Source organism: Haliaeetus leucocephalus, unplaced genomic scaffold (assembly GCF_000737465.1).
Source record: "Haliaeetus leucocephalus isolate CR32 unplaced genomic scaffold, Haliaeetus_leucocephalus-4.0 Scaffold147, whole genome shotgun sequence".
In the NCBI taxonomy this organism is placed as follows: Eukaryota; Metazoa; Chordata; class Aves; order Accipitriformes; family Accipitridae; genus Haliaeetus; species Haliaeetus leucocephalus.
The window spans coordinates 1,081,061-1,107,088 of NW_010972583.1; the positions used below are offsets into that span (position 1 = coordinate 1,081,061).

The window sequence follows — 26,028 nt, forward strand, 5'->3', positions numbered from 1 at the left end:
ACCTATGTATTTCACATACAGATGTACCCCTGTTTGTCTCCACCTCTGAAACTTTCAACTTTGTCAGTCTATGTTCACATCTCTTTTATCAGCATGCCTTTCTTACAGAATTGCTCTACTTGCTTTTCTTGTTTCGTGTCGTCAGCTGGGAGATCTCCTCCGGCCCTCAATTTATCTGTCAGTTTTGGATATTTTTTTTCTTTACGTTTTATCTGATTTTTCTTTTCAAACATGGAGCGTGGCTTCTCTAAGGCTAAATGGCCTTCAGTGATCAATGTTTAAACGGTCCCTAATGTGATAGGGCCATTCTAATAGACGACGAGCTGTTCAGATTACCTGCAGTTCCTCTGAGAGGACTATCCAATTACAGCACTTGGTGTAACTTTAAACCCAGAATTCATAATGAGTAGTAGAAATGGCTTCAGATCATTTTTCTGGGTGAATCCAATTGTTTAGATTGCTCTCAGCATCCCACAGCAACGCGTCTGCCGGAAAGAAAGGTGCCTCCTTGATCCCTTGATCCTGTACCTCCACCCAGCCCCTGAGATCAAGAAGGACCTTATGGATAACTTAAAGCATCTGTGGATAATCAGATGGCATCATGATGACATCGTCGTTGGAGACCGCCTTCTGTTCTCTTATCCGGAGCCCAGTTCTCATCGTCGGGGCAGGATAAGTGAGGATGAGCTGGGATCTCTGCACCCCCTCTCTTCTGGGCGGCAGCTCGCTCGGCTCCGCACGGTCTCTCCTGGGCACCATCGAAATGCCCTGAGTCCGCGACGAACCAGGGCTGGCGTCAGCTCAGCCGTGTGCTCTCCACACTCCCAGCCCTGTGAGGGTTTTCACTCTCTGCTGGAGGATGAGGTATCTCAAAGATTGGGTCATAAAAGCCAGTCCTGAGCACTGAACAGGTTTTACAGTTCATAAACTGGGGCTATATTGTAGTTATTTAATAGCCTAGTGAATAAGGGGAAAAAAAAAAATCTCCCTCGGCTCAGATGAAGTCCTCAGAGTTTTTCAGAGCTACCCTGGATTTGCACCAGATTTTTCTTCTTACTGGCTTATGTTTAACACCAGGGGAGGAAAATGCTACCCTTGCAAAACTCATCTGTCCAAGCCTTTGAGAACTGGTCCATATGGCAATGCGTACGTGTGCTACACCTGATGCCAGGTACCATATGTGTGGTAAGAAACCACAGTTTTAACTGTGTACTCTCCTGAGGAATAACAAGTGTGATGATTTATCAGGCATCATATCACATGGCAGTAGCAGGAAACAGGCATTCAAGCTTAGTTTCACAGGTGTTTCCCTTCCTGGCTAGAGAACCTGGTCCTATAACCTAAGATATATCCAGAGCAGATTACTGACATATCATGTCAGTACCGTGTATCAGTAAGTCTAGTTAAGAGATCTTCTGAAATACCCATCAGGAATGGCCTTGGACTTGAGGCACTCTCATGTTTATGTTTCTTTTACTTCAGCTTACAGTTTTTTCCCATCTTTGATCAAAGATCTTAGCTGACACAACCTCAGGTTGATGGACTGGTGCTAATGAACTTTCCAGATTTCTTTTTCTCACATACCAAGTCTGCTAAGTCTTTTGGCTCTACAGCCAGAAAAGACAGCCAGGCATGTTCCTGATATCTTGAAAGGCCCGCAAAATGCACATGGTCTGCAGAAGGGCAGAGCAAGGTGCTGTTACCCCTGGCTGTAAGACACCACAGAAAAAAACAGTGAGAAAACTGAGCTGTCTCCTGAAACTCGTCTTCATTCAGCAGTGTCTTCATACACAATTTATTCTCCCTGCTGCTTATGAATGTCCTTTTTTGAGCTGGATGTGCATGCAATGTAACATAAATACACTTACATATACTTACGCATGTATCTTTCACGTAACACTATTTAAGTTCTCCCACAGAGCCATGGGACATCTCTAGAACAAAAAACAAGCCGAAGAAGATGAAATACTGTGCAGACAAATAGGAAAGATGAAGTGTGGTATCTCTGTATTCCCTAAGAAAAATATTTATCTCTAATATTTACTAAAAGCTTTCTTATGTGAGCCAGATGCAAAATTTCTGGGGACATGAGGGTTTAAAAATGACTTAATTGTAATATTTCCAAATGTGTATGTGAGTTGCATAAAATACATGGGGTTTACAGCACTATAAAAATGCATGCATAGTTTGCAGCATAAATTAGGTTAATAGCTCAGCATAAGGTCCCTGTTTGGGGGGGATTTGTTGTGGGAACTCCCACCAGGTTTCCCCCCAGCAGCACTGATGCATTTGAGCGGTAGCAATCTGTTGTGCTGCTGCCCTCTCTGTCCTGGCTGGTGTCAGCACCTGAATGCGCGTTCACTTTCCCGGCAGACATCGCTCCTGTTGGTATTTTGCAGCCGGACGGGTGACTGCTTGCCAGACCTGAGAACTGACGTTGCTCATGCCGTAGCGGAATTGTGCCGAATACGTAAACCTGTCACTTCTGCCAGTGCGGGGTGGCGGCTGTATTGACCCCGGCTGAGGCTGAACCTTATCCCATTCAGGTGGCAAAAGCATTGCCAGAAGCACAGCTACAATCCAGGAATTGTTAAGAAAGCAAAAGCTGGGCGGCAAGAAACTAGGTTATCCCCTGGTGTTACGTTTGTATTGAAAGTTTAAAGCAGAGAATGTTTGGTTTTAGCTTAACTCCAAAACACAAATAATTCTTCTTATGAAATTCCAGGTACTTGGAGGTAATATGTTTTTCTTCTTTTTTCCTAAATTTATGTTGGGAATTGGCATAGGATACATCATAAATAATTCCCAGAATTCAGTATACAGTATTGTGTACATACCATATATCCAGGGAAGTACTGACATTGGAGAGCATTACAATCTCATAATTTAAAAGTAATTTTTAACCTGACACACAGGAAAATTTTGCATTTTATATCATTTTCTTGGTATTAGAAACAAAGCAGAAATCCTGTTGGAAGGTCTCTCCTCTGCCCAGGCAGATGCCCCTGTGCAGGCAGGGGCTTTGCTTCCTTCGCTGCTGTTCAAACCAATAGTAAATAAAATTTTCCTAGAAATTGATTGAGCCTGGCCAAAGCGAGCAGGACAAGTGCCACCATGTGAACAGTAACAGAGCTGGTTTGTTTGTGGAAGGGTTTTTTTGTAATTTATTCCTATGAACAACATGGAAGAGAAAAAAATTCATTCTCATGCAATTTCTGATATCCATAAATTATTTCATTGCATTTTATGAATGTTCACTTCAATTCACAATAATTTTCCAATTTCAGTCTTATCTTTCTACTTTACATAACCAGTGCTTACTTGGGCTCTTTTGCGTGACAGGCATGGTATATTGTGCTTATTAATGAGTGCTATCTTGCTAAGCGATGCACTGTTATAATTGATGTTTTGAACCTTGCACACTTTAAAAGATTAATCCGTGAACAGACAAGCAAATGAAATTCACTGCTGTGATGGACATGAACATAATACTTCTACTTAGTTCTCACTACCTAGTTCAGATTTCTGTCATTGCTCCATAAGTTGCAAAGTTATTAACAGTCAATTAAAAGCTTGTCTGTCTGGGAAAACACTTTCAGCAAATCTTTTTAACCTTTAGGCCTATAATTTCCAGCGTCTGTAGTCATGACTGCTATGATATATTGTTTTAAGATAAAAGTTACATTTAACATTTTTTGGTTTATTATGTGGCAAATGCCTTGTGAGGAATCTAAAAGAATTAATTTTCTCCCCACCTAGAGTGCACTGCTCAAAAGACACAGAAAGACGAACTTCGACCCAGGTAGCAGTTTTCATCCAAAGGACATCAGAGGGCTCATAGCAGGGCAGGAACCACAGTAGGGAAAAGCTGGGAGGTGCTGGGATTTAGAAAACTACACAAATTTCTGTGTATGCTATGACTCCATGTCAAGTGGAGATAAACTAGCTCTCAAATCATATAATTGTTCTTGCTCTCTAAAACAATTAATGTTCTCAGTTACAATGCACTAAGGAGTTACATACACAAATATTTCAGTTTAACCTTCATTTTGTTTTACGTCAGATAGACCTCTACCTATTTTCAGTAGCGCTCACACTGGCTGTCCTTATTTCTGTGTAACAGGGCAAACACCGAGGACCTCATTTCTTGGGTTCTGGTCCTCTGGGAGAGGAGAGCTATTATTTAATTATTAATTAATATGATGGAATGTTTATTAGGGCACAAGATGAAAGCACCGAGCGGTGTGGCAAGCAAGCCCAAAAGGGCTTTTTCCCCGGCAGAGGGATGCGGGGTGACCCGTTGGGCACCCATGAGAGGTGGTTCCCCCGGGACAGGTCTGGCTTTGGCAGCCCTGGGGGTGCAGGGAACCCCAGCTGATGAGGTTTACCACCCTCCACGTCCAGCTGGCGCAGCTGCAAGGGTGAAGGGTCCCTGGAAAGTGAGGGCCCCTGTGATGGGAAGGGCAGCAGGGCTGGGTCGGCTGAGCTCCTTCTCCCTTTGGCTCGCCCTGGTAGCTGGCTTTGATTGCTGCCAGGGAGGGGTCTCCTCCCAGGTGCAAACCATAAGCCCTAATGGACGGTGAGACTCTTAAGGCAAGGTTTTGACTGGGGACCATGCAGTATATTCTGTGAAGCCCATCAGGTATGGAGCTGGGCTAGCAAATGGCTTCTTGTGGCTCTGGAGGCTGCTGAGCCCGACTGCGGGGCAGGAGAAGACTCTTGGCCAACCCAGGAGTTTGGGGGGTGTTGCAGCCCAGCTTGGAGCTGGGGTTTTGTAGCAAAAGCTGGCAGAGCTGCCTGGCTCCCCTTGGCTGTGTATTATCTGCAGCAGCCAGCAAAACCCTCCTGCTCACTTGTTGGTGAGGTTTTGGGTGTTTTGTGCTCAGCTTCCAGTGACTTCTTTCTCTGATTATTTCATTTCAGCAAAACCCTTTGAGAGCGGACAGTACCTGGACATCTACGGAATTACAAGAGACCAGGCTGGGGAATATGAATGCAGTGCAGAAAACGATGTCTCAGTCCCAGACGTGAAAAAAGTAAAAGTCACAGTAAACTGTAAGTCATGTTGTTTTTTAATCACTAAATCCAATGGAGAAGAGGGATGTGGCTGAGAAGAGAAGTCTAATGCACTGAACTGCTGCTTGTGGTGAAATTGTAGTGTGTTTGGGTATTGCATGACAGTATCAAAATGACCTGTGTTATTTGATGTACGAGTTAGTCTCACCAAAGGAAGGTAAAATGAGATTAAGGTTCAAATTCTCCTTTTGTCTGTCAGGACAGCAGTGCTGGCATGCTGTCACAAGCTTTGTAGCAGGTGCTCTCGCTGGGCTGTGGTGTTGAGACTCAGGTTTTGGAGTCATTTTCTGAGTAATTACCTGAGTAACTTCTAAGGACTGCTGTGGTTGTGGGACAGAAGCGTTTCTGATTTAATTTGTTATGGCTGTGCAATAACATAAGGAGATGAGAAATTGTTTTTAAGTTATTTGGGAGATTAAATGGCAATTGATCTCTGTGGCAATTTGAGGTCCTCCCAGGAGAGGCAACAAATAGTTTCATGCAGTTGCCCAAGTGTGAAGGCAAGATGGACTTTGCGGCTGCCCAGTTCTGCTGTAGTGATCCCGGGTGGAACTGCCAAGGTAGCCTGTTACTGTCCCTGCAGCCCACCAGGTCTGACCTTCTGGGATCCTCACACTGAGGAGGTGTTTCTGACTTGGAACTGAATTTGGTTTAGCACTTGGTATGATGTGAAACATTCAGAACAGTGTTCTTTCTCCTGCCAACCTTTTTTAAAAAAAAACAAACAAACAAAAAAATGGGAATAACTACTCTGATTCATTTTAACTATGAATTTAAGTGCAATTACCCAGCTTGTAATTTGTAACTGTTCCTGGTTTGAAAATTGCTGTGGTATCTGTATTGGCCACAATTTTTTGAGATCTCAGCTTTGTGTCTCCCTCCACAGATGTTGTCTCTGTTGATATGCTGTAGGTAGCAAAGCCCCTTGTCCCCTGGTCGCTGCAGAGCCGGACGCGGCAGGCGGGGAGGTGGGTTGCTGATGGGGCTACCTGTGCTACCGGGGCATTTATGGGACGTTCCCACATTCAAAATAACCAGAGTCGCCACATTTACATGGCACCAGGGTACTTGTGGTTTGTGCTGTCCTGGGACGTGGTGGGTCAATGCGCTAACGCTTACAGAATAGCTGGATCATATGCTGGGTCTCGCAGGCAGTTTTCTGTACTGCTTGGTCACACAGGCTGTTGGCTCTGACTGCAGGTCCTGAGGCTTCTGCAATGAGGCTCTGGTATAATGTGCTGTGGCCATCAGTCCCTGCTTTACAAGTCACAAGGACAGACTTCAACTGCAGAGCAGCTCGAGGAGGCTCGTGCAGAGCGCATCACTGTTCTTGCTCCTTTTTTGCCCTCAATTGACATGTTTCCCCCTACAGCAGCTTTGCTGAATTTCTGAAAGCAGGCAGTGCTCTAAAAATTATAGACTCTGTAGGAGGAAAAAACACAGTGGATGGTGTCTTAAGGAACAAACATCCTGGCTTGTATCAGAAATAGTGTGGCCAGCGGGACTAGGGCAGGGATCGTCCCCCTCTACGCAGCACTGGTGAGGTTGCACCTCGAGTACTGTGTTCAGTTTTGGGCCCCTCACTGCAAGAAAGACATGGAGGTGCTGGAGCGTGTCCAGAGAAGGACAACGAAGTGGGTAATGGGAGAAATAGTGTGTCTGTGTCGAGGGATGTGCAGGCTCAGAGGGTCACACTCCTGTTTGGTGTGGACTGCAAGCAAGGGGTGCTCAGGTTTGACTGCAGCACGCAGTGTAAGGGTACTTCTATCTGCAGTAAGAAACATGTTACAGCCTGCTAAAGCAACCAACAAGCTTGGTAAATACTTGAATAAAGTGTCCAAGCTGATCTTTGTCCCGATTTGGGGACAGCTAAGCTGGATGTGTCCTTGGCCATAGCGTTATGCCACGTTCAGGCAAACTTTGAAGTCTGCACTGGGGACAAGCAGAGTGTTTCTTTTTTTGTTTGTTTCTTATAACTAAAGAAGAAAATGGAGGGGACAAAAATAAAATTGAAGCAGTGTAAAACTAGGATCTCGCTGCAGCATGAAACAGTTTGTATATGTGAATGATTTGTTGTAGTCAGCTAATTGCTAATACACTTCTGTTTGGATTTGTATGTTGTCCCCTAGCCAGTTAAGCGAAATGCAAAAGTGCTCTGAACATCTGCTCGCTGCTGCTGATGCTCATCTGTTCTGACCAGGCAGAAAAATGGCTTGTTGTGTTCGGGAGAGGGTCCTGCCGGAGCTGGGTGATGCTGGGAGAGCTCGCCCTGCTGCCGTCGGCCCCGCAGCGTTGGCAGCGGCTGGGACGTGCCGCGGTGGCCGGTGCTGCTGGGGTGGGTGAGCTTTGCTTCCCAGCGCTTTGGTGCGGGCAGCCCCTTTCAAAAAGGGACGTCGTGCGCGTGATCACACCGGCAGAACGATGCCTGTTTGCTCTCTGTTGACCTGCCCCGACAGGCCAGCTTTCCATCAGTAAAAGCCAAGTATTGCATTTAGGAGAGCTGTGGTTTGTCTGCTGGTCACTCTTTACAAGAAATTGTTATCAAATTTATTTTCAAGTTTAAATCTGGGAAGATCTTAATGAAAGAAATAGAAAAGAGAGGAAGCCTTCAGGTTATTTTATTACCCTGGGTCAGGCAGTTTCCTTTGTCAGGTGTTCTTCAGTCCCATTTCTTAAGATGTCTGTTCATTTGTCTAACAAAGAACAATGCTTTCTCCCTCCACCACCCCCCAAAACAAATCCCATTCCTTTATTTTCTGTGGTTTTGCAAACTTACTTAATTCTCCTGCTGACGCCCTGTTGCGTGGGCTCAGCACCAGCTCCGCAGCCTCTGCTGCTCCTCACCACCCTGGTGTTACTCCGTGATTGTACTTCTGGCGCAGGGATGTTGTGCCCATCTGCCAGGTACTTCCACCACGTCTTTAATTGCACTTACTCACGACTCGTTCCTCGGTGAGCGTCACCGAAGCCGTGACCAACACACCAAACTCACCTCCTTTAGTCTTACAGGGATCCTGTAACTTCACAAAACGTCTATCGCCTTTCCCACCTGTAGTGCTTACGATAGAAAATACTCTTGGAAGTAATGTGTGTGGCTTGTGCTGCAAGTCCTGCTTTTGCACCCTTATGATCTGATCGGTTGTGGATGGCCGTGTGCTGCAGAAGCATCACTTCATCTCGGGGTCCGAGCAGTCCCTGTTTCATCTCTGTCCCTCCACCACGTCTCATACATACGGTGACGTCTTGACACACACTCTCCAGCACACAGAATGATGATGGTACTGCACTACATTTGCATGAATATGATCGCTTAACTGCTGCTTCTGACAATTTTTAATACTGTTTCACTGTTATTAAAAGGAACGTTCTTTAGTGCAGACCTGATAACTGTAGAATAAATCAAGGTTTTATTGTGCCCAGTTAATAGAATGTATCAATGAGCCCTGAGCGGTTACGGTGGATATAAGCATAATTTTGAATATGGATATTCATCGCATATAGCGGTTGTTCAGTCATCCAAGCATGTACAAGAAAATTACCAGGTCTAAATTACTTTCTGAATTTCAAGTTTCTTGGCTGGGCAACTTCCAACCATACATAAACAACCAGCTTGCGCTCTGCCTTACAGCACATATATTATAACTCTAATGACTTTACAGGGGTTTTTTTCTTTATACTGCTTCATATTGCATAATTTACATTTTCTACTTTAATTTATGTCTGTCCCCCATAATTTCCCTTTCAAAAGTGGTGGCCTGAGAATCCATGGTGCATTTGTCTGCCTGAATTCTGAGAGAGGAAGGCGGGGGGTGAGAAAAAAAGAAATTGGAGCTGCCGGTTTATGAAGAAGGAATACTATACCAAATTGAGTTAAAATAGATAAGATATAATCCAATTTCATTTCACAAGTAAATCTTATTAGCATTTTCCATTACATTTTTATAAAGCAAATACTGATTTATAGATGATAATATTGAACCCTACTTTGAAGGAACCAGTGTCTGGATTAGCAAGACTTTAATATGTCATCTGAAAGCTGGTCTGAAACTATCCATGTGGTGCTATAGCTTTCCTGACTCTCTTCTGGTTTATTAGTGCCATACTTAAAAAATACTAAAGGCAGCTGCTAAACACAAGATTCTCTAGAAGTGTTGAGGCTGTGCTAAGATGATGCAGAATGGGATGTGTGCATCATGGAACTGGTGTTTATTTTAATTGATGTAAAATTGTCAGCTACCTAAATAAGTAGCAAATGTGGACTTTCAAAGTGGAGCTGTATTGCAGTATTCCTTTCTTCAGACAACGTACACTAAAGGTCTGGTCTTCTGTAACAGTATTTTGAACAGCTCTGTTGAAGCTGGATCTTGTGGACTTTACTGAATTAAGATCCGGTGCCTTTGGAGAGGAAAAAAGCCATTCAGTTGAAATTAAAAGACAATAATTTAATTTCAGCCTTTATGAACCCCATCATGCTGCAAATTGAAGGCCAGACTCACCGGTGCTTACCAGGGAGGTGAAAATTAGAGTTCCTGTGCCGAGGAAGCCCAGCTGGCACCAGGAAGGGCTGGTGTGGTGCGGTTCTGTCGGTTTGGCTGTCTTGGGGCCTTCCTGGCAGTGCAGGAGGGAGGACAGGTCTTAATTTCTGAGCCAGGACTCCCAAGTAGTTTTTCTGGCACAAGTTGCTTCGAAGGAAATGATGCCTAGTGCAGCCTGGGCTCAACCTCCGGCAGGTCTCCTGCCTCCGACGTGCTGCAGGCTGCAGAAGAGAAAGCTAGTCTGCCAAATCTTGTAGACGGTAAATACAAACAATATAAAGATAACTCAAAATTTTCTAGGTACTGAGCCATGTCTGCTTGCAACAGCATTTCTTTGTACAGACATTTTTTGTTGGATCTTGAAAATACTGAAAGAGGAAAATGGAAGTGAATAGACTAGATGATAACCTGTAAAAACTGTATTAACCTTGTAAGTTGTGCTCCTGAATCGGTGTTGCCAATAGATGTTCGCCCAGTCCCTCCGTAAGGCATCTCTGGTGATGGCAGCTCCATGGGCAACATGCTCTAATCTACTTAATCACAGTCCTTAACTGAACATTTGTCACAGTGTCTAATGTGATCCTTCCTTGCAGAATTACAACCCCATTCCTCACCTGTCCCTGAGGAAAGGAGAACAGATCAGTCTCGCCTTTCGATCTCTTTGGAGACGGTGGACTTGTGCTCCCCATGTTTACCTCCTGATGTTCACCAGCCCTGATTCAGATCATCTTTTTTCTTGGGTCACGTTTGCTAAGGGATTGACTAAATGTTTCTTTTCTGTAGATCAGTTGGTGCTAGGGACGGGCCTTCTCAAATCAGCTCTTTCAGACTTGAGGTAGCGTGCCCGGTGAGGCGTTGGATTGCCGAGGAGGTGGAAGGATTATTTCCGATGGCTGTTCCTGTACCTGGCTGGGGCACTTGCCCTCCCTGGGGGAGCAGGACACTTCAGCGGGGTTTTGCCCCCGGCAGCCCCGGTCGCTCTGCAGAATGGCTGTCGTACCCCCTCCCGCTGTTCATCCAGCTGATGAATCCCAAGTGGTGAACTCGTTCCTCTGCGGTTTCCTCCAGTTTTCAGGCCACATCAATTGATCAGGGTTGTTTTCAGGGTTCTCGTCTCTGATAATGGCATCAATGACACCCACCACCAGCAGCAGGCCCAGGACTGGTGTCCAGCTGAGCAGACCCACGAGCAGAGCCTCCCGGACAGCACGCACTGGTGTCGAACGGAGCTTTTAGCCAAGCCCGGCTCCCTTGTGCGTGGGAGATGTGGTCAAGCTGTGGCATCCACTGCCATTCCCTGCAGGAACCCATGACCTGAAACAATCTATTCTTAACAAACCTGTGGGCGATTGCTCGTTGTCTTATCTTCCAGGTGCTTTCACATCTTTGATTGCTTGAACAGCATTTATAGGGGGATTGGAGGTAAATGGGCTGGCTTGTAATTCCCTGTTGGCTCCTGTTGCTCCCTCCTTTTCTGAAAAAGGTCCATGGAGGCTGTGTTAGGTACTTGCCCCCCACTTCAGAAGTAACACTGTAGCTCTGCATTTGCTTAAACCAGCCCTTGAATATACTTTTGAAGTTCAGTAGGCCAGCTGGTTTTGTATCAGTTTGGTTTCTTCAGTTACTTGCTGCATTATTCTTTCCTTAACCTGAAATATAAAACAATTGTGGCCGTTGAACTGGTAAAATTCTGTGTTTGGAACTATTCTGCCTCCCTTGCCCTTTCCTTTTTGTGCACGTGTTTCACGTTCTTCAGTGAATCATCTAAGTTTTGTTTTGGGGTTGGGTTTTTTCCTCCTTTCGCCAAGTTTTCCCCTGCCCTGGAGCCCCGGGCTGTGCGCTCAGAGCAGGCGCTGCATCACCCGGGGTGCGGTGGTCCCGCTTGGGTCCAGAGCGGAGGGACCCTGGGCTGCTGCCCACCCTGCCAGGCTCTGGCGTCCGAATTCTGCCGCTGGTTTTCAGCCAGAGCAGTGTCAGTCCCGTGGGATTGGGTTTTCAGGGAGCAGCGAGCCGGTCACGAAAGGTGTCTGCTGTGCAGACCTCGTGCCCCCTTCCTGCTGTGATGGCTTGATAAGATATTTTATGCTGTGGGGGTTTTTTATAGAAGGAACGTGTGAGTTTCTTGTATGAATTTTAAGTAATGTGTTTGTTTTTTGCTTGGACAGGTTAGGGTTTTTGCAGAACAGCTTATCTCATTAGCATTTCTTAGAAGTCTGCCTTACTGTTGCTATGGTGCTTTGCATAATATTATGCATAATACTCTGATTTTACTTTGAAATCAGACATACTGTACAAGCCACTCTAACCTAATTATATCTGTAACCTTAAACCTATTGGGGAAAAAACATTATAGGACTTCAGTGTTTGTTGGGGCTCCTAATACCTGGACACGTTGCTGTGACTTCATTTTCCCAGAAAGTGTCTTGCTGTAAACAGTTGCTGACCTATGAAAAACATTTCCTTGGCAAGGTTGTTTATTTTGGATTCAACAAAGAAAATTCCTCTCAATCAAGGTGATTGTGTTACTAAATTAAAAAGAAAAGCCCAAATATTTTCCAAAGATCTCTGTCCTCTGCTTTGGTACCAAGTATGAAATTATTCAGAGCAATTTGTAGTTTTAATTTCCACTTTCTTCTAATATAAGAGAGGGGAGGAGGGGGACTTCTGTGTAAGCATAAACAAATAACTCCGATTCTTTCAGTTTTTAATAGCTACAGATGTGCAGCTTCATATTTATATCTCTGACTAAATTTAGGATCTGGGGGTTATGGTCAGCATTGGCTTTAGGAGACGAGGAGTCATTTTGTTGGAGAAACCAGTGAATCTACATAAATGTATTTTGATCCATAAGTGCAACTTCTTTTTTTTTTTTCTTAAAACAGCATGGACAATGTATTGAATAGTTGTATGCATTTGTGTCAGTCTTTGGTTTTGCAATATTGTTTGTTTGTTGGCCAGCCTGAGAAGGAACATCCTTCCTGTCTGTTGTACCAGAAGTTTACAATCGCGACTGCAGTCAGGGGTGCTGCATCTCGCAGCCTTAGAGGACCTGAAACTTCATCACAAATGTTTACTGTTGGTGAGGTCACTTCCATCCAATTACAGAGTTCTTTCTTTTAAACCAGCTAAAACCAGTTCTCTGAAAGAACAAAACTGTGGAGAAGTTACTGCTTTTCTTTACGGTGTCATTTATATCAAGTAAATTCGGTCGTGTCAACTCTTCAAACAGAATTGCACCCACATGAGATGAAGTCATATGTTCATATTTGACCGTGGAACAGAAAGACCTTATCTTGGTGTTGCAGTGGTTGATATTATCCATCTGGCTGAAATTCACACATTTAAAACTGCATCATGTAGGTCAGTCTCTCTTTAATCATGAAGTATTTCCTGATATTGTAATGACAGAGAGCAATTTGCAGGTACTGAGCAGCCACAGTTCCCACCGACCGTTTCAAGAGGCGTACGGAGCCTTGGAAGATTGAACTTTGCAATACCCTTCTGAAGTATCAAAATTACACTCCGAAAAGCTAAAAGCACTCTGGAGTGCGGTTTCGCTGGCTTCTGTGAAACATGTTTTCCCAAATTCTCAGGTTACCATTCAAAAATGGGGTTTTGGCTTCGGAGTCACGCTGGGGACTCCTGGAAATCTGACTACTGGTTCATATTTGATTCTGTTAATGGATCAGTGGGGCTTATTGCAGTGTGAGCTTTCCAGAACGTGACTCTGTTCTGTTCAAGCCTTCTTGGTCTTGGACATGTGGGTGAGTGTAATGCTGGTGCACATCACGGACTTGTGTGGTGGGTCAGAGTCTGCAAGCGTAAGAGATGACCCTGGCCAGGCGTAAGCTGTGTCCAAAGCATGACTTCAGGCTGCCCCCTTTTCCACAAATTTTCTGGTTTCTTTGGGAAGAAGCCTGCAAGGATTGGTCCCCTTTTGTTTTGCCCTACCTGGGGGATGGGTGGTGTCCTCCCTTCACTTTTTTCATGAGAAAACTGTTGCAAAAGTTAGAGTTGTGCTAACATTTTGAATGGTGAGAATAGTGCTGCTCCGTGCTGTGCTGCTGGGGGACCATAGACTGACTTCTCGGAGGACGTGTTGGCAGTCGGCAACCCAGGCAGGTCAGGAGTGACGTGGGTCTGGAGGTTCGTGTATTAGTCCATCAGGACCATCTCTTGACTTGTTTTAACAATAATGGGAAAATATTACCTAATTCTAAAAATTGGATTCTCTGTGCTGTACGGATGTTCTAGTTCAGTAGTTCTAACTTGTACATCTGAGCTACTATTTCAATTAAAAAGATGTAGGAAGGCCTTCAGAGGAACAAGGGAGAGGAGGTTTTTCCTGCAGCACATAATGCACAGCTGAGAGCAAGGAAATAACAGTGTAATTAGTTTCTATATCAGTGGGTCAAATACATGAGAATACAAAGCCACCTGCTCTAGCTGAAGGAGATTAGGTGCTAGCACAGCTGAGATGAAAACTTCACTCATGGTTTAAGTCAGTAACAGCAGTGCTTGTCTTTGGGTCCAGCCATCCAGATGAGGAGCTGCTAGCAAAACTAGTGCAACTAAGAACAGGGATTTTTGTGTAAGGTAAAGATCTTTGAAGAATTTTCTGCTATCCTGTAAAATGGAGCTTTTGATCATGCACAATGTAATCAGAGTTGGGGTTTTCTTACTTTGGGGGTTTTTTGTTATTTTTGGTCAACATTAGGACTAAATTCTTATTTACTTAATTTGCAAGCTATTCTCATCACCAAGATCACTTGTATGAGTTACGTGATGTCCTGTCTCACAGTAACACCTCATGAAAAATGAGTTACACCAATTCAGTAAAAACTGGTCATATATTTAAAACCACCTCATTTGGTGGGGTGGGAAAGCATGTAGTTGATTTGAAGAAAATATCTTTCCCCTCACTGGTAGGGAAGGAAGCCTCTTATGAAAGTAATGTTTGCCATTTTATGTCCTTCAGGTATTTTTATTAATATTTCAGAATTCAGATTAAAACAATATAGTTCAAGTTTCTGACTCAAGTGCAATTTGGCTCCTAAATTAACATTGATTTCTTTCTGTGGTGTAATAGTTTACTATTAGGTTCTGCAAACCGCTGCACAGTTACTGCACATTTCTGAAAAACGTTGCTCATATTGAAGCGTGACAAAATTGATTATAATGTTCCTTCATGTAGATGGCATTCTGCTGCCACAGCACATAATCAAGGGCTTCGGCAACACGAAATGAGGTCTTGTATTTGAAGAAGTTGGAGTATTAGTACTCAAGATATCCCTCCAACAGATAAGGAGTACATTTGTCATCATCTTAAAATCTCTGCTTAACTCTGCCAAGTTATTTTTTTTCTTTTTTTTGGGGGGGGGTGTGGTATTTAGGGGGGAGCAGGCAGCTGCACCCTGTGTTTGCCAGTGGTGTGATGCAGATGTGTAAGGACAGCAGCCTGTCGAGTGGGCTGCCTCTTCTCTCCATAAAGATCTGGGGTTGACCAGCGGCATGTGAGGCTGCAGCACAAGGATGTAACTTGGCCTTGGAAGAGGAGATGATGCTCCAGCATAACACCAACATTGCTGCTGCAATGGCCCAGCTTTTGGCTGCGAAGGCAAATTAAGAGTTTAAGACACCAAAAAACACCTCACTGTGGGAGGAGTGTGTTCAACACCAATCCGTGAACCACATTGAGGAGTTAGAGAGCTATTAAAGCATGTGCAAACAAATCCTTTTTCAAGCACTGTTTTCTGGGGAAGCAGCATGTCTGACCTAGCTATTAAAAGATTTTTTTCTATTATTCAAATCTGGATTTTATTGTTTCAGAAGCCTATGGGTGCTGATTATTTGTAATTTCTGCAGTGGTTAATTCTGAGGACTGTCATGATTACCCATTTGAAAGTAATCTCTGTTCCTTGTCCCCAGGAAAACAAGTCCTTGAAATAAAAATAACTGTACTAATTTGCACATATTTATACTCTGCCAGTAGTTACAGGTCCACATATTGTATAATTACGGTATACCAGTAAATGCCGTTCATTATGTTTATGCATCTCTGGGAGACTGTGCTGTAACAAATAATAAAGCATCCGTGACACGCTCTCCTAATACCAGTGAAAAATATTATCAACAATATGTTGTTGATGGTTGTTGTGAAGGCACAATGTAAAGGCTTCAGGCTGTTGTTGGTGAAAGTGCGGGGACCAGCTCATGAATTAGTGGGCAAAAAAATTTAATTAAGGTTGGGTTGGGTTTTTTTATAGCTTTGGTGTACTTTTCCACTTGTGCTGTCATTTTGAAGTCAAAATAAGGTTACAGTAGGATTCTGGACATCTCTGTGCGTTCACCTCTGAAGCTGCCCTTCTTGCAGGAATCTCTCCTGGCACCAGCAGGAGCAGAACGTGCTCCTCTTGCAGGGCTGCCTTCCAGGGCGCAGTCCTGGCTCCCTGCCGGTCGCTCTTCCGAGGTGCTAGAATTCCACATCTGCAGGTGGGGTGTTAACCCCCTCAAACCCGATGGGATGGAAGGCGAGGAAGTGTTTGTGGCGGCTGAGGAAAAGCACTCCGGGGGAGGCAGTCCTGCCTGGGGTGAAGGCTTTCTCCCAGCTCTGAACTGCTGCTAGCTCTTCAGCCTCCAGGTGATCCCACTTTAAATACCAGCTAAAATACTGTTCAGGAAAATTGAAGTCTTAATAGAAGATGACTCATCTCTAAAGAGCTTATGCGTTTCAAGAAGCAATTTGAAGTATACAGCAGGCTGTGTTAGACTCCAAACTAGAGCCAAAATTAATGGAGAGCTCTTCAGCTTCCAGGAGCGTTCACTTGCCCAGATTGCTCTTCAGCAAAAACAATTACTTAAAATATTTCTCGTAATAGTCAACATGTTGTAAAGCAATATTTCTCCTAGTAATTGTAGTATTCCTTGTTGCTGTTGGTCTATGTCTTAGTCTTCCCTGTCCCTTACGAGCGCAGTGCCTTCGAGGTGATAGTCTACAGGGGTTTTGAGCACAGCTGGGGACGTCAGCCAGGGCCATGAGAAGACAAGTCTGAACAGCGTGTCAGGCTTGCAAAATTCTCAGTCCCCTGATTCTTTTTTTATTATTATTTTTTCCAGCAGCAGTCATTGCTGCTTTGGAATGGCTCTGCAGAAGAAATCTGTTTAGCATCACTTGTGAGTGTATGGGTACGGCCGTGATGCCGTGCAGCGACGGTCCCCGTTGGCTACTACCCTGACTACACTTGGCATTTCAACAAGACATCCAGTCCCTGATAAGACTGTAATGATATTGTTACAACTTGTTTGTCCCCTGGTGAGATTGCTAAATTAGGTTTTAATAACTTCTGCAGTTTGGCTGGTATTAGCAAGTGTGTGGTGTAGGCACTAGATCTGAGCTAGGGGAGCTTTGAGAAGTAATATTTCTGCTTTTATAGTTTAAAACAAAGCAGCGCTGTTGACACAAAAGAAAGGAAAAATTGCCAACATCATTCTTCAGGCACTATAATTTATAAAGCTGGTTCTCTTCCTATTTTCTGCCTCTTCTCAAATCAAAACAAACTGTTTTGAGGCTGATGTGACCTTTCTTGGACCTGGGAGTTGTAGAGCAAACACAAGCTCTTGTGGCGAAAGCTCTGACACCTCGCAGGCACGGCTGCACTCAGTGCTGTTTCCTGACGGCAAGTAACATTACGGACCATATTGTTTGAGTTGCTTTGATACCTGTTGCACGCTGTGCACAAAGATCGCAATAGTCATTTCTAGACTGAAAGAACTCAGTTCGAGCATCCAGAAAAATTCACTTCAAAATGCCCTGTCTCCAGTGTATTTTGAACAAAACTCTGTTTAGTATCAAATGTCTCAATTCAGGTGCTCGCTGCTTCTGCACCTGGTATTACTGATGGTTAAAGAGAATCTCAAGAGATAGAGCAAATCAGGAATTACCTTTCAATGTGGCAAATAAACATTTAAGTGGGGAAACCCCAGTATTGCAGACTTCTCGTGTAAAGTCAGGTCTGCATCCAAGTGCTGATTTGTGATCTATTGTCTCTTCTTGAAAAATATGTGACATTCTTTGGAAATGAGTAGTTGTAACAAGAATATTGAACGATTGTCAGGGACAAATTGTGAAGCCTGGGATGTTTCTGGTGTTTGTAAATGGCTCTCATTTTTTGGCTTTGGTCTTCCTCAGCACAGCATCATGTGTGCTTTGCTTTAAGCAATGATCTCAGAATAAAAGGTGACACCCGTTGTACGCAGCTCACTGGCTTTTATCTGTTGAAATACCATAAAGCTGAGGAGGAGGAAATTACTTTATGTGGACAATCTTATAAATAAATACAGACTGGGGGGGGGGGAGACACCTGAGATGCATTTGCTTCAATATAATACCTCCTTTACCACAGCCAGCTAGTTTTCTTGTGCCACAAGTACGCAGACCGCAGGTGTTCAGTGAAGAGCCCAGGGCACGGCAGAGCCGCTGGCTGCGTTACCCGAGATGCTCGCAGAAGCCTGCGCCGTGCGTGGCCGTGCGGCGGCGGTGGTGGTTTTGCACGCGTGTTTTGAGTGTGCTGCAGAAAGCAGAGGCCAAGGCTTCTTGTCCTGTGGAGCTGCCAGCTGAAACCATTGACACGGATGGAGCGTATAAGAGAAAAGTAAAATGTGACTCAAAGCAAGCGGGTTCTTTTTTCAATTAATACGGGTATATCTACGCCAGCAGATCCCCCCTTAGGGCTAGCAGGAGGCCTGGGAAGCCCCTGTCAGAGTTGCACTGAGTCTTATTTCTATAATTTTGTTTCTAAACTTTGTTTTCAATTACACAAGCTTTTCCTGAGAGTGTTTGGAAGCAACTAGTATTTCTGTGGCTTTATTGCTTTTAGCTAGAAAACCCACTTTGGACTTGACTCTGTGTGCGTGTGCGCTTGTCACATATCAGTATAGATTGTCCTGTTTCTATCAACTTAACATCTGCTGCAGATTGCTGGGGAGGGGGGAGAAACAAAAAAAACCTTTATGTAAACTTCACTTCTTTTTAATATAGAGCAATAGCTTCTAGACCTTTTATGGCTCTTTCTCATTCTTCATGAGATACATATGTATATCAGCTATAACACACTGTCAGTGAACAGTGGTTTTCAATCAAAAAGACTGTCAGTAAAGCTGATTCACTAACAAGAAAGCTGTCAAGCTGTGACAGCTGCTGTCTTTGCAACCCCAAACAATCTGTTCAGTGCTAACTCCGACTTATGCTTCCATTTATTATACAGTAGTAATGAGTTCTGTCCTTAGAAATATCATTTTGGTGAGTTCACCTATCTACTTTGTTATGTATGTAGAATATATCAAATCAGATCCAAGGTGTACGTGATAAGTTTTCTGCAAAAAAGTTTTACTTCTGTCTTTTGAATTATTTTTTTGAATTCCAAATCCAGTTTCAGAACTTACTTCACTTTTGTAGTTAAGCATGAACTGGAGATTTCATTACTATTGTAAGCTGAGACGAGTATAATTTCTTTTTTTGCCATTGTGTTGAAAAATGGCATATAACCTTAAACACAACACTAGTATCTACAGAAATGAGTAAAGGAATTTGCTGTTATAGGAACTGTTCTGATGCTTAATAATCCCAGGACCTCTGAGACCACAAAAATTCAACCCAGAGGAGGAACTGAGGAGTCAGGCTGATGCTGCTGTCCAGATGCAGGTGCCAGTATTTGAATTGTCAATCTTTTCTTTTAAAATAAAAAAAGAGAAAGAACACCTTGACAGTTTCTGTAAACAATCTCTTCCAACACTAGCTTACCAGACCTAAATCTCCCTTGCTTCAATTTTGCTTGATTATTGCTTGCCTGGCCCCTAAAGGAGATAGGGAAGAGCTGGTTCCTTTTTACTTCTGTCTTGCATATTTAGTGATGCAATGCATCCCTAGTAAATCATCTTTTCCAGCTCCGGCAATCCCAATTCCTTCTGCTTTTCTGGTACTTCAGCTGAGACCACACTAGTGCCCCATAAAGCAGGTGCTTTGCACTAGATAATGGGTCTGTCGAGCATCTCTGGGAGGGATTGGCCTCTCTTCCCAGCACTGCGTGTTGCCAGCTGCCTCCCCCTGCTTTTCTGCTCCACCATCTCGGAAAAAGGGAAGGTTGGTCACCTGTGAGCCACCAGGACTGTATGCCAAGAGCAGTCAGAGAAAGCTTCACCTACAGTAGGTAGAGAACAGCCTTCTATAAGCTAATTGTTGTCTCAAGTCATCAGATGAGTATAATAAACTTCATCAAAGGTCTGCATAAAGCCAACAATGATGAAACTGGTATTTCTGAGACCTTAGAAATGCTGGGCGAGGTCCTGGGGACCGAGGCCCCGTGTGCCTGTTGTTCAGAGGGAACTGGCAGTCGCCTGGCATGTCCCCGGTCCCCAGAGATGTGCTGGAACTGTAACAGAATGTGTTTGTACCTGGGAGGTAGCCTGAGGAGGGTAACAGCTACCGGGGATTCATCAACAACAAATCATGCCGTCTCGCTAATTCCCATTTATTGCTGGGGAAGGCAGAAGATGTCATGTGGTGACATTCATAAGCTTTTGACATGTGGCGTTTAAGAGGTGCAAGTGTGAGAAACATGGATGAGAAAAAAACGTCCCTGGTGAGGATGCAAAATTATTTAGAAGACTGTCATCAAAAGGCTTCTTGCCAGGCCAAAGGGATGTGGGTCCCCAGGGTTTGTTCTGGGTCCAGCGTTCAGGTTTTTGATTAGTGATCGTGTCGCATTTCCAGGTAGGGTCAAGCTGTGACGGCGGTGGTACAGAAATGCACCGCCACGAGTGTTTCAGTGGTCTGGGCACCACCCAGGGGTAGCACTGAGCGGCAGGATAACTTTTTTCTTTAATACTGATAATGTGCATATGGTATGGCTTCTCATTGCCCTTGATGTCTCATGCCTGCCTTACCTGCCTTTGTGCTTTGGCTTCCTGGATGTGCTCGGGTGGGACTCGAGCAGGTCTCTTGCTGCATTTCCGACCTACTCTGAGATGTTTTGAATTTTTGTTGCAAACTTTCTTTCCTTGGAAAACTACCAGCTTTCTTCAATTCGCTTTCTCCTCAGCTTTACTGCCAAAAGATCTACTTAGTAATTCCTGGAATTTGTTGAAGTCCATTGCTTTTATCTTCCTTAGAGGGAGAGAAATAGCAAAGTAGAAGCGCTCGTGTTTGTTCGCACCCAGGCTGCCGGCCAACTCTTCCTCCTGGATTGGCATCAGATGTAAGAAAGCGTCCCCTTTCCTCCTCCTCCTTCCTTAGTACCACTCCAGGATGCTGATACTCCCTTTTCCCCTTTCACCTCCACACGCACGTTTGAATAAATTGCTGAGATGAAGGAACCGCAGCAGAGTGTGAGGGCACGTTAATTGTGCAGAAGCTTTTCCAGCAGGAGCAGCCGAGGGAGGGAGGTTTGCTGACGCGGGTGCCTGCCGGGGCAGCTGGTGAGCGTGGCCCAGGTAGGATGCCCGGCTCCCCCGGGCAAACGGACATGACAGCACATCATCCTTCTTCCCTCGCCGTCCTGCCACGTCGGTGCTCCTGTCCCCTGTGGAAATGTCCCTTTCCCAAGCTAGCTCTGGTCTGCCGGCATTACCCAGAGATGTACGTTTGCTCCTGTACATGGAGCACTGCAATATTTAACAGCGAGCTTGCACGGAGTAAAATATCTTTCTTTCCCGCTACTTCAGCCTCACAGTTGTTACTTGAGGAGACGGTGCCCTGCCTCTCAGCACAAAGCTCCCCATCGCTGGGCTTTCCTCGCTGCCTGCATGGGGCCGTGTAGTCCCTCTCAACATGCGGAGACATGTAACTTCATAGAGTGAATGAAAATTAGACCAGTGTGCCTGCTGCATGGGAAAAGCTAACCCCAGCCGTTCCCGAGACACCTTCTCCTGGGGGAGATGTGGTCTTGAATTTCAGAGAGACGCCCTTCACCTTTAAATCCCCCAGCCAGTGCTTGTAAACGACTCGTTAGGCTCTGCAACGATTTTCTCGGGCTCTGCCACCTCTCCTCTGCGCCCCGTTGCAGACCCACGCACCCTCCGCAGCGGCCGCTGCCCCTCGGTGCCCGGCTGTCACCCGCATCCCAGCAAAGAGGCTTTCCCCCTCTCTACAGCGGGCGCGGTGCCAGGACTCGAAGTTGTGCCTCTCGATCTCCCTGCGTACCATGCTGACAGTTTTAAACCCTTTTCTAACAGATCCCCTTCATGTATTTCAAAAAAGATCACCAGTGGTTCTGCTGGGTCCTGTCAATACCATCTTTCATGCCACGAGACATAAAAGTTTGTTCTTTCGGCTCGGGTAATTACAGATGCTTGGCCATCCTTTGCTAATGAGAAAGTATCGATGGCAACTTTTCCCTCAAATTACAGCAGTAAGAGCAATAGCGTATAAAAAGAGGGATTACATGACAAGAGTTGTCTTTGTTATACTAGTGCTCTTTCAAGTTGTGGGGGTTTTTTTTACTTTTTTTTGTTTTGAAAACTGTGAAATTCTCTTTTATTGCAGATCTTTCTGGGCCTCATTCAAAGCCCACTGAAGTCAATATAAAGACTTCAGTTAAATTTGAATCAAGCTGCACTGGCCAATGAAAGATTAAAACCAACTCCACCGTATCAAACAACGCCAAACGCCGAACATTTATATCCCTATTTACGTTTTGGGCATCTGTTCCTTCTAAATTGCCAACAAGTCTCGTATGCAAATGCAGGATTTCTTTCATGTTTGTTCATCATGGTTTCAATTACACCCACGAAAGGGCGAGCGCGATGCTGTCGGACAAGCGCGGACACGAGGTGCTCCTGACCTGGCTGTCCTCCCCAGCTGCTCGGACAAACGTTACGAGGTCCCCGACCGCAGGGAGCCGGCGGAGCTGAGGTTTTTGTTGGTATCGCGAATTCCTGTGTGGTGGCAGGACTTGTTCTGTCGAACGGGACAGAGCTGTTCGCAAAAAGATGGAGAGCCGCACCGGCTGGGCTGGGCAAAGAGAGCAGGGGAGCATCCTGCGCCGGGGCCAGCGCCCTGCTCTGGAAGTCCAGGGCCGTTCCCATCCAGGTCAGCGGCCGAAGGGGTTCGACGTGACACCGTCGCGGCTCATGCCCAAATAGTTGTCCGTGTGGTAACCGCGGGGAGCCCAGACCCAGATGCTGGGGCTGGCCCGACGCTGCCGGCCCCTCGGACGCTGCCGGCCCCTCGGGCGCTGTCGGCCGCAGCGGGAGCCGCTGGAGAGAAGAAGGGTTTGTGTTCCCATGCTGGAGCAACTCTTCTGGTGGGGATAAAAATACATCTGCTGAGCTACCTTAAAGGGAATGCGATTAGAAAAAGGCTTTGTTGGCAAACAGAAGGATTAAATAGATGAAGCAGTAAGATAAACTCTGATGGACAGAGAAACAAAGCAGTCCTTCCACCTGCCCGCTAACTTGTGTTTTCTTACGTAGCTCCCCAGAGGTCTTTGTTTGCTTTGCTGGTTTGGGCAGGTTTTGTTAAGTTTCCTCCTCTTCTTTCTTGTCACTCAAATACTTGTAAAACACATTGTTAAGAATTCCTGTCTGCTGGCCTATTATTTATTAAGTATTATTTTGTGCGTCTGATTTTTTTTTTTCCTCCCACATAACAATTACTTGCGGATTTTAAGCTTTCCTCTCAATGCTGGGAGGTCTTATATTCAAAAACATAAATTGCACAGCAGCCTGTGATTTTGATGGCCTGCTATAATGCAGTCTGTTAGATGGAGCTGAGGGAGATGCACGTTTCATGAAATTCTGATGCACCCTACAACAATGCCAGATGACACGCAGGGAATGTTTGGGGATCCACTCATTTTCTGATGGCTAGCACAAGGTATTTACACAATTGTTTAATCAACATTGAAAGTATACTGGTTTGTAAAGTTAAATTCTGAAAAGGAAAAGCACAAAAGAGATGCTGGGTTACATCTAGAAACACAGGAGTTGAGTTGAATTCTTACTGATACCTTGTATGTTTGCATATAAAATTTATGTACGTGTACGCATCAAGATCCCACCGAATTCAGTGTTTTTTGATAAGTCATCAAAAAAAGAGGGGGGGGGGGGGGGAAGCTTATTAGTTGCTGAGCCCAGTGATTGTTAAAGGCATGTCTCAAATGTTGCCACACACTGGAGAAGTTTCTGATATGAAGAGGCATTTATTAAACCACTCCATTAATTTGGGAATGGGTAGGGTTGCCGCTCTGAATAAGTTAGAAAAATTAAATAATCTAGACTACTGGAAGACCATCCTAATTATATAAAGTACAATGAATACTGTTTCACTTGTGAAGATTTGTTGCTTTATTGGTAAAACACTATGTGTGTATATATACATATAAATGAATATAGTTGAATATTGCTCATATCTGTTTTTCTGAGGCAGAAAACGGATCTCAGAAAACCTGTTCTCTTACCTGATAGTCTTTGTCTTAACGCACTGGAGAGCAATTTCACTAACAAAAGACTATGTTAGGATGCCAAATTAAAATCTGATGAAAACTGGAAAAATAAAAGACTTTTTTGACATTTACAATTAATGCCACAAAAATGTTAGTTTAATCAGACAATATGGTTAATCACAAAGGTGAAATTGGAAGTTGCCAGCCCTGAATGCTAGTGTAAAAGTTAATAAATTCAGCTCATAATCATTATGCACATGCTAGTTATAATAATTTACTGTCCATACCAAATCTTTATAAGCATTGTAATTAAATATAAAATGCACATTAGAATTATAATGAGTAATTAGGGCAACATAACTAATATGCATAAAAGTCCCGAAGCTCATTAAAATGTTAAAAGATGAAACCTGTTCTAGCTGGAGCTTTTTTGCATGCTTTCTGTGCCTGTCTGAATGCCGGTGTATTGCATGCGTTGTTTTAACTGTTCCTTTAGACATTTAAAAGCAAAATGAAAATATTTGGGTAGGAAACCAGATTCAGCAGTACTTTGCATCCTCTCCAGGTGGAACATAAGTTGTAAAATTTGGTTTCCCAGCACAAATGCCTGACTCATGTGAACACGCTGGTGATATCAGACAAGCAGAAACTGAGCAGAAAGTAATTATAGAGCTCTTTTAGCGCAGGAGTGGGAGACAAAGATGATAGTTTTCACGTCTTTCTCATTAACACGCTGGGAGAGAGATGGAGTGCAGCGAGTACTCAGCATCATCACATGAGACTTTAATAGGGGTATTTATTGAAACTTCAATTGTTTCGCTAAAATTAAAGAGGACGGGCACACATCGGAGTGTGCGTAAGCACTTGATGTAGCGCTCACCCATCCTGAAATCTCTAACAGTTCCCCCCGAGGCTCACACGCTGAACCGAGCAAGTTGCCTCGTGAACTCGCGTTGTATTTGGTTGTGGGACAGGAATAACTCGACCGTCGCGTCGCTGTCCTTGCTGATGCTGTGGTGCGCTCCTGTCCCGCCTGGTGCTTTTTTCTGTTACTCCTAAATAAGAAGGAAGGGAGGTAGCTGTACTTCTCCCGTGCTGTTTCAGCAATAGCTGACATACCCTGGGCGTGTGCCGGCGTGGGTTGGTGTAGAAGCACGTTGCGCTTTGCTGGTTAAGACTGGTGACTCCCGCGAAATGATGCCAAACCCGCAGTGAGCAGCTGGGGCAGCTCACGTCGCGTCCCCGTGCGTGGCGGGTCCGGTTTGCCTCCTCGCTCTCACGCTTCTCGTGTCAAATCCCTCCGGTGGGGATACGTAAATATGTATTTGGTGGGGATAATAAATATGTATTCTGGGTCAAGAGCTGCCTTACCTCCTGAGCCATCTCAGGCAGGGACAAACGCGAAAGGGCGTTAGTAAAACTCCAGCTAAGCCGAGTCTCTGAGCACCCACTTGAAAAAGCCTTTCCCAGCAAAGCACTTACAAGTATTTGAGAAATTGATATTAAGTAAGTTCCAGTAATTTATTTTCAAGTCAGAAATGAAGCATTTATTTTAAGTGTTCTGCTCCACAGGGATGAACTGTGGGAGAGGATTGAACAAGGATCCATTCTAGGGAGAGTAAACCTACAACTATGAGGCACAAAAGCCAAGTGCTGCTGACAGACATATCTAATCTTTTTTTGTTGTTGTTGCTATTTTGTATAACCATTATTTAGGAGATATAAAAATGACAAATACATTTAAAATTAGTAGTCCTACACGAGGTTTTTTCTGGTTAACATCCCTGTTACATTTTGCTGCAGCATCTTCTGTCAGACCACTAACTTTTCTATTTTATTCTCCCCCTTGGGAGCTCTCTGTGGCTCTCGCCCCCTTCCCTCCTCCTGTAGGCTCTTCCAGGTGAACGCTTCCACTCTCCGCTGATGCGCTATACCTTTGAGACAAGTTGTTCTTTTCTTGCTCGCTTGTGTGTTTATTA

General features: G+C 44.5%; 1 protein-coding gene across 1 annotated transcript in view; it reads left to right on the forward strand.

Annotated features, from left to right (window-relative positions):
- NEGR1 (neuronal growth regulator 1) overlaps positions 1–26,028 on the forward strand; it is a 292,805-nt gene that overhangs the window by 198,784 nt on the left and 67,993 nt on the right. The window contains exon 4 of the mRNA XM_010561496.1: positions 4,924–5,055. Coding sequence (XP_010559798.1) covers positions 4,924–5,055 — 132 coding nt within the window. The remainder of the gene's footprint in view (positions 1–4,923; positions 5,056–26,028) is intronic.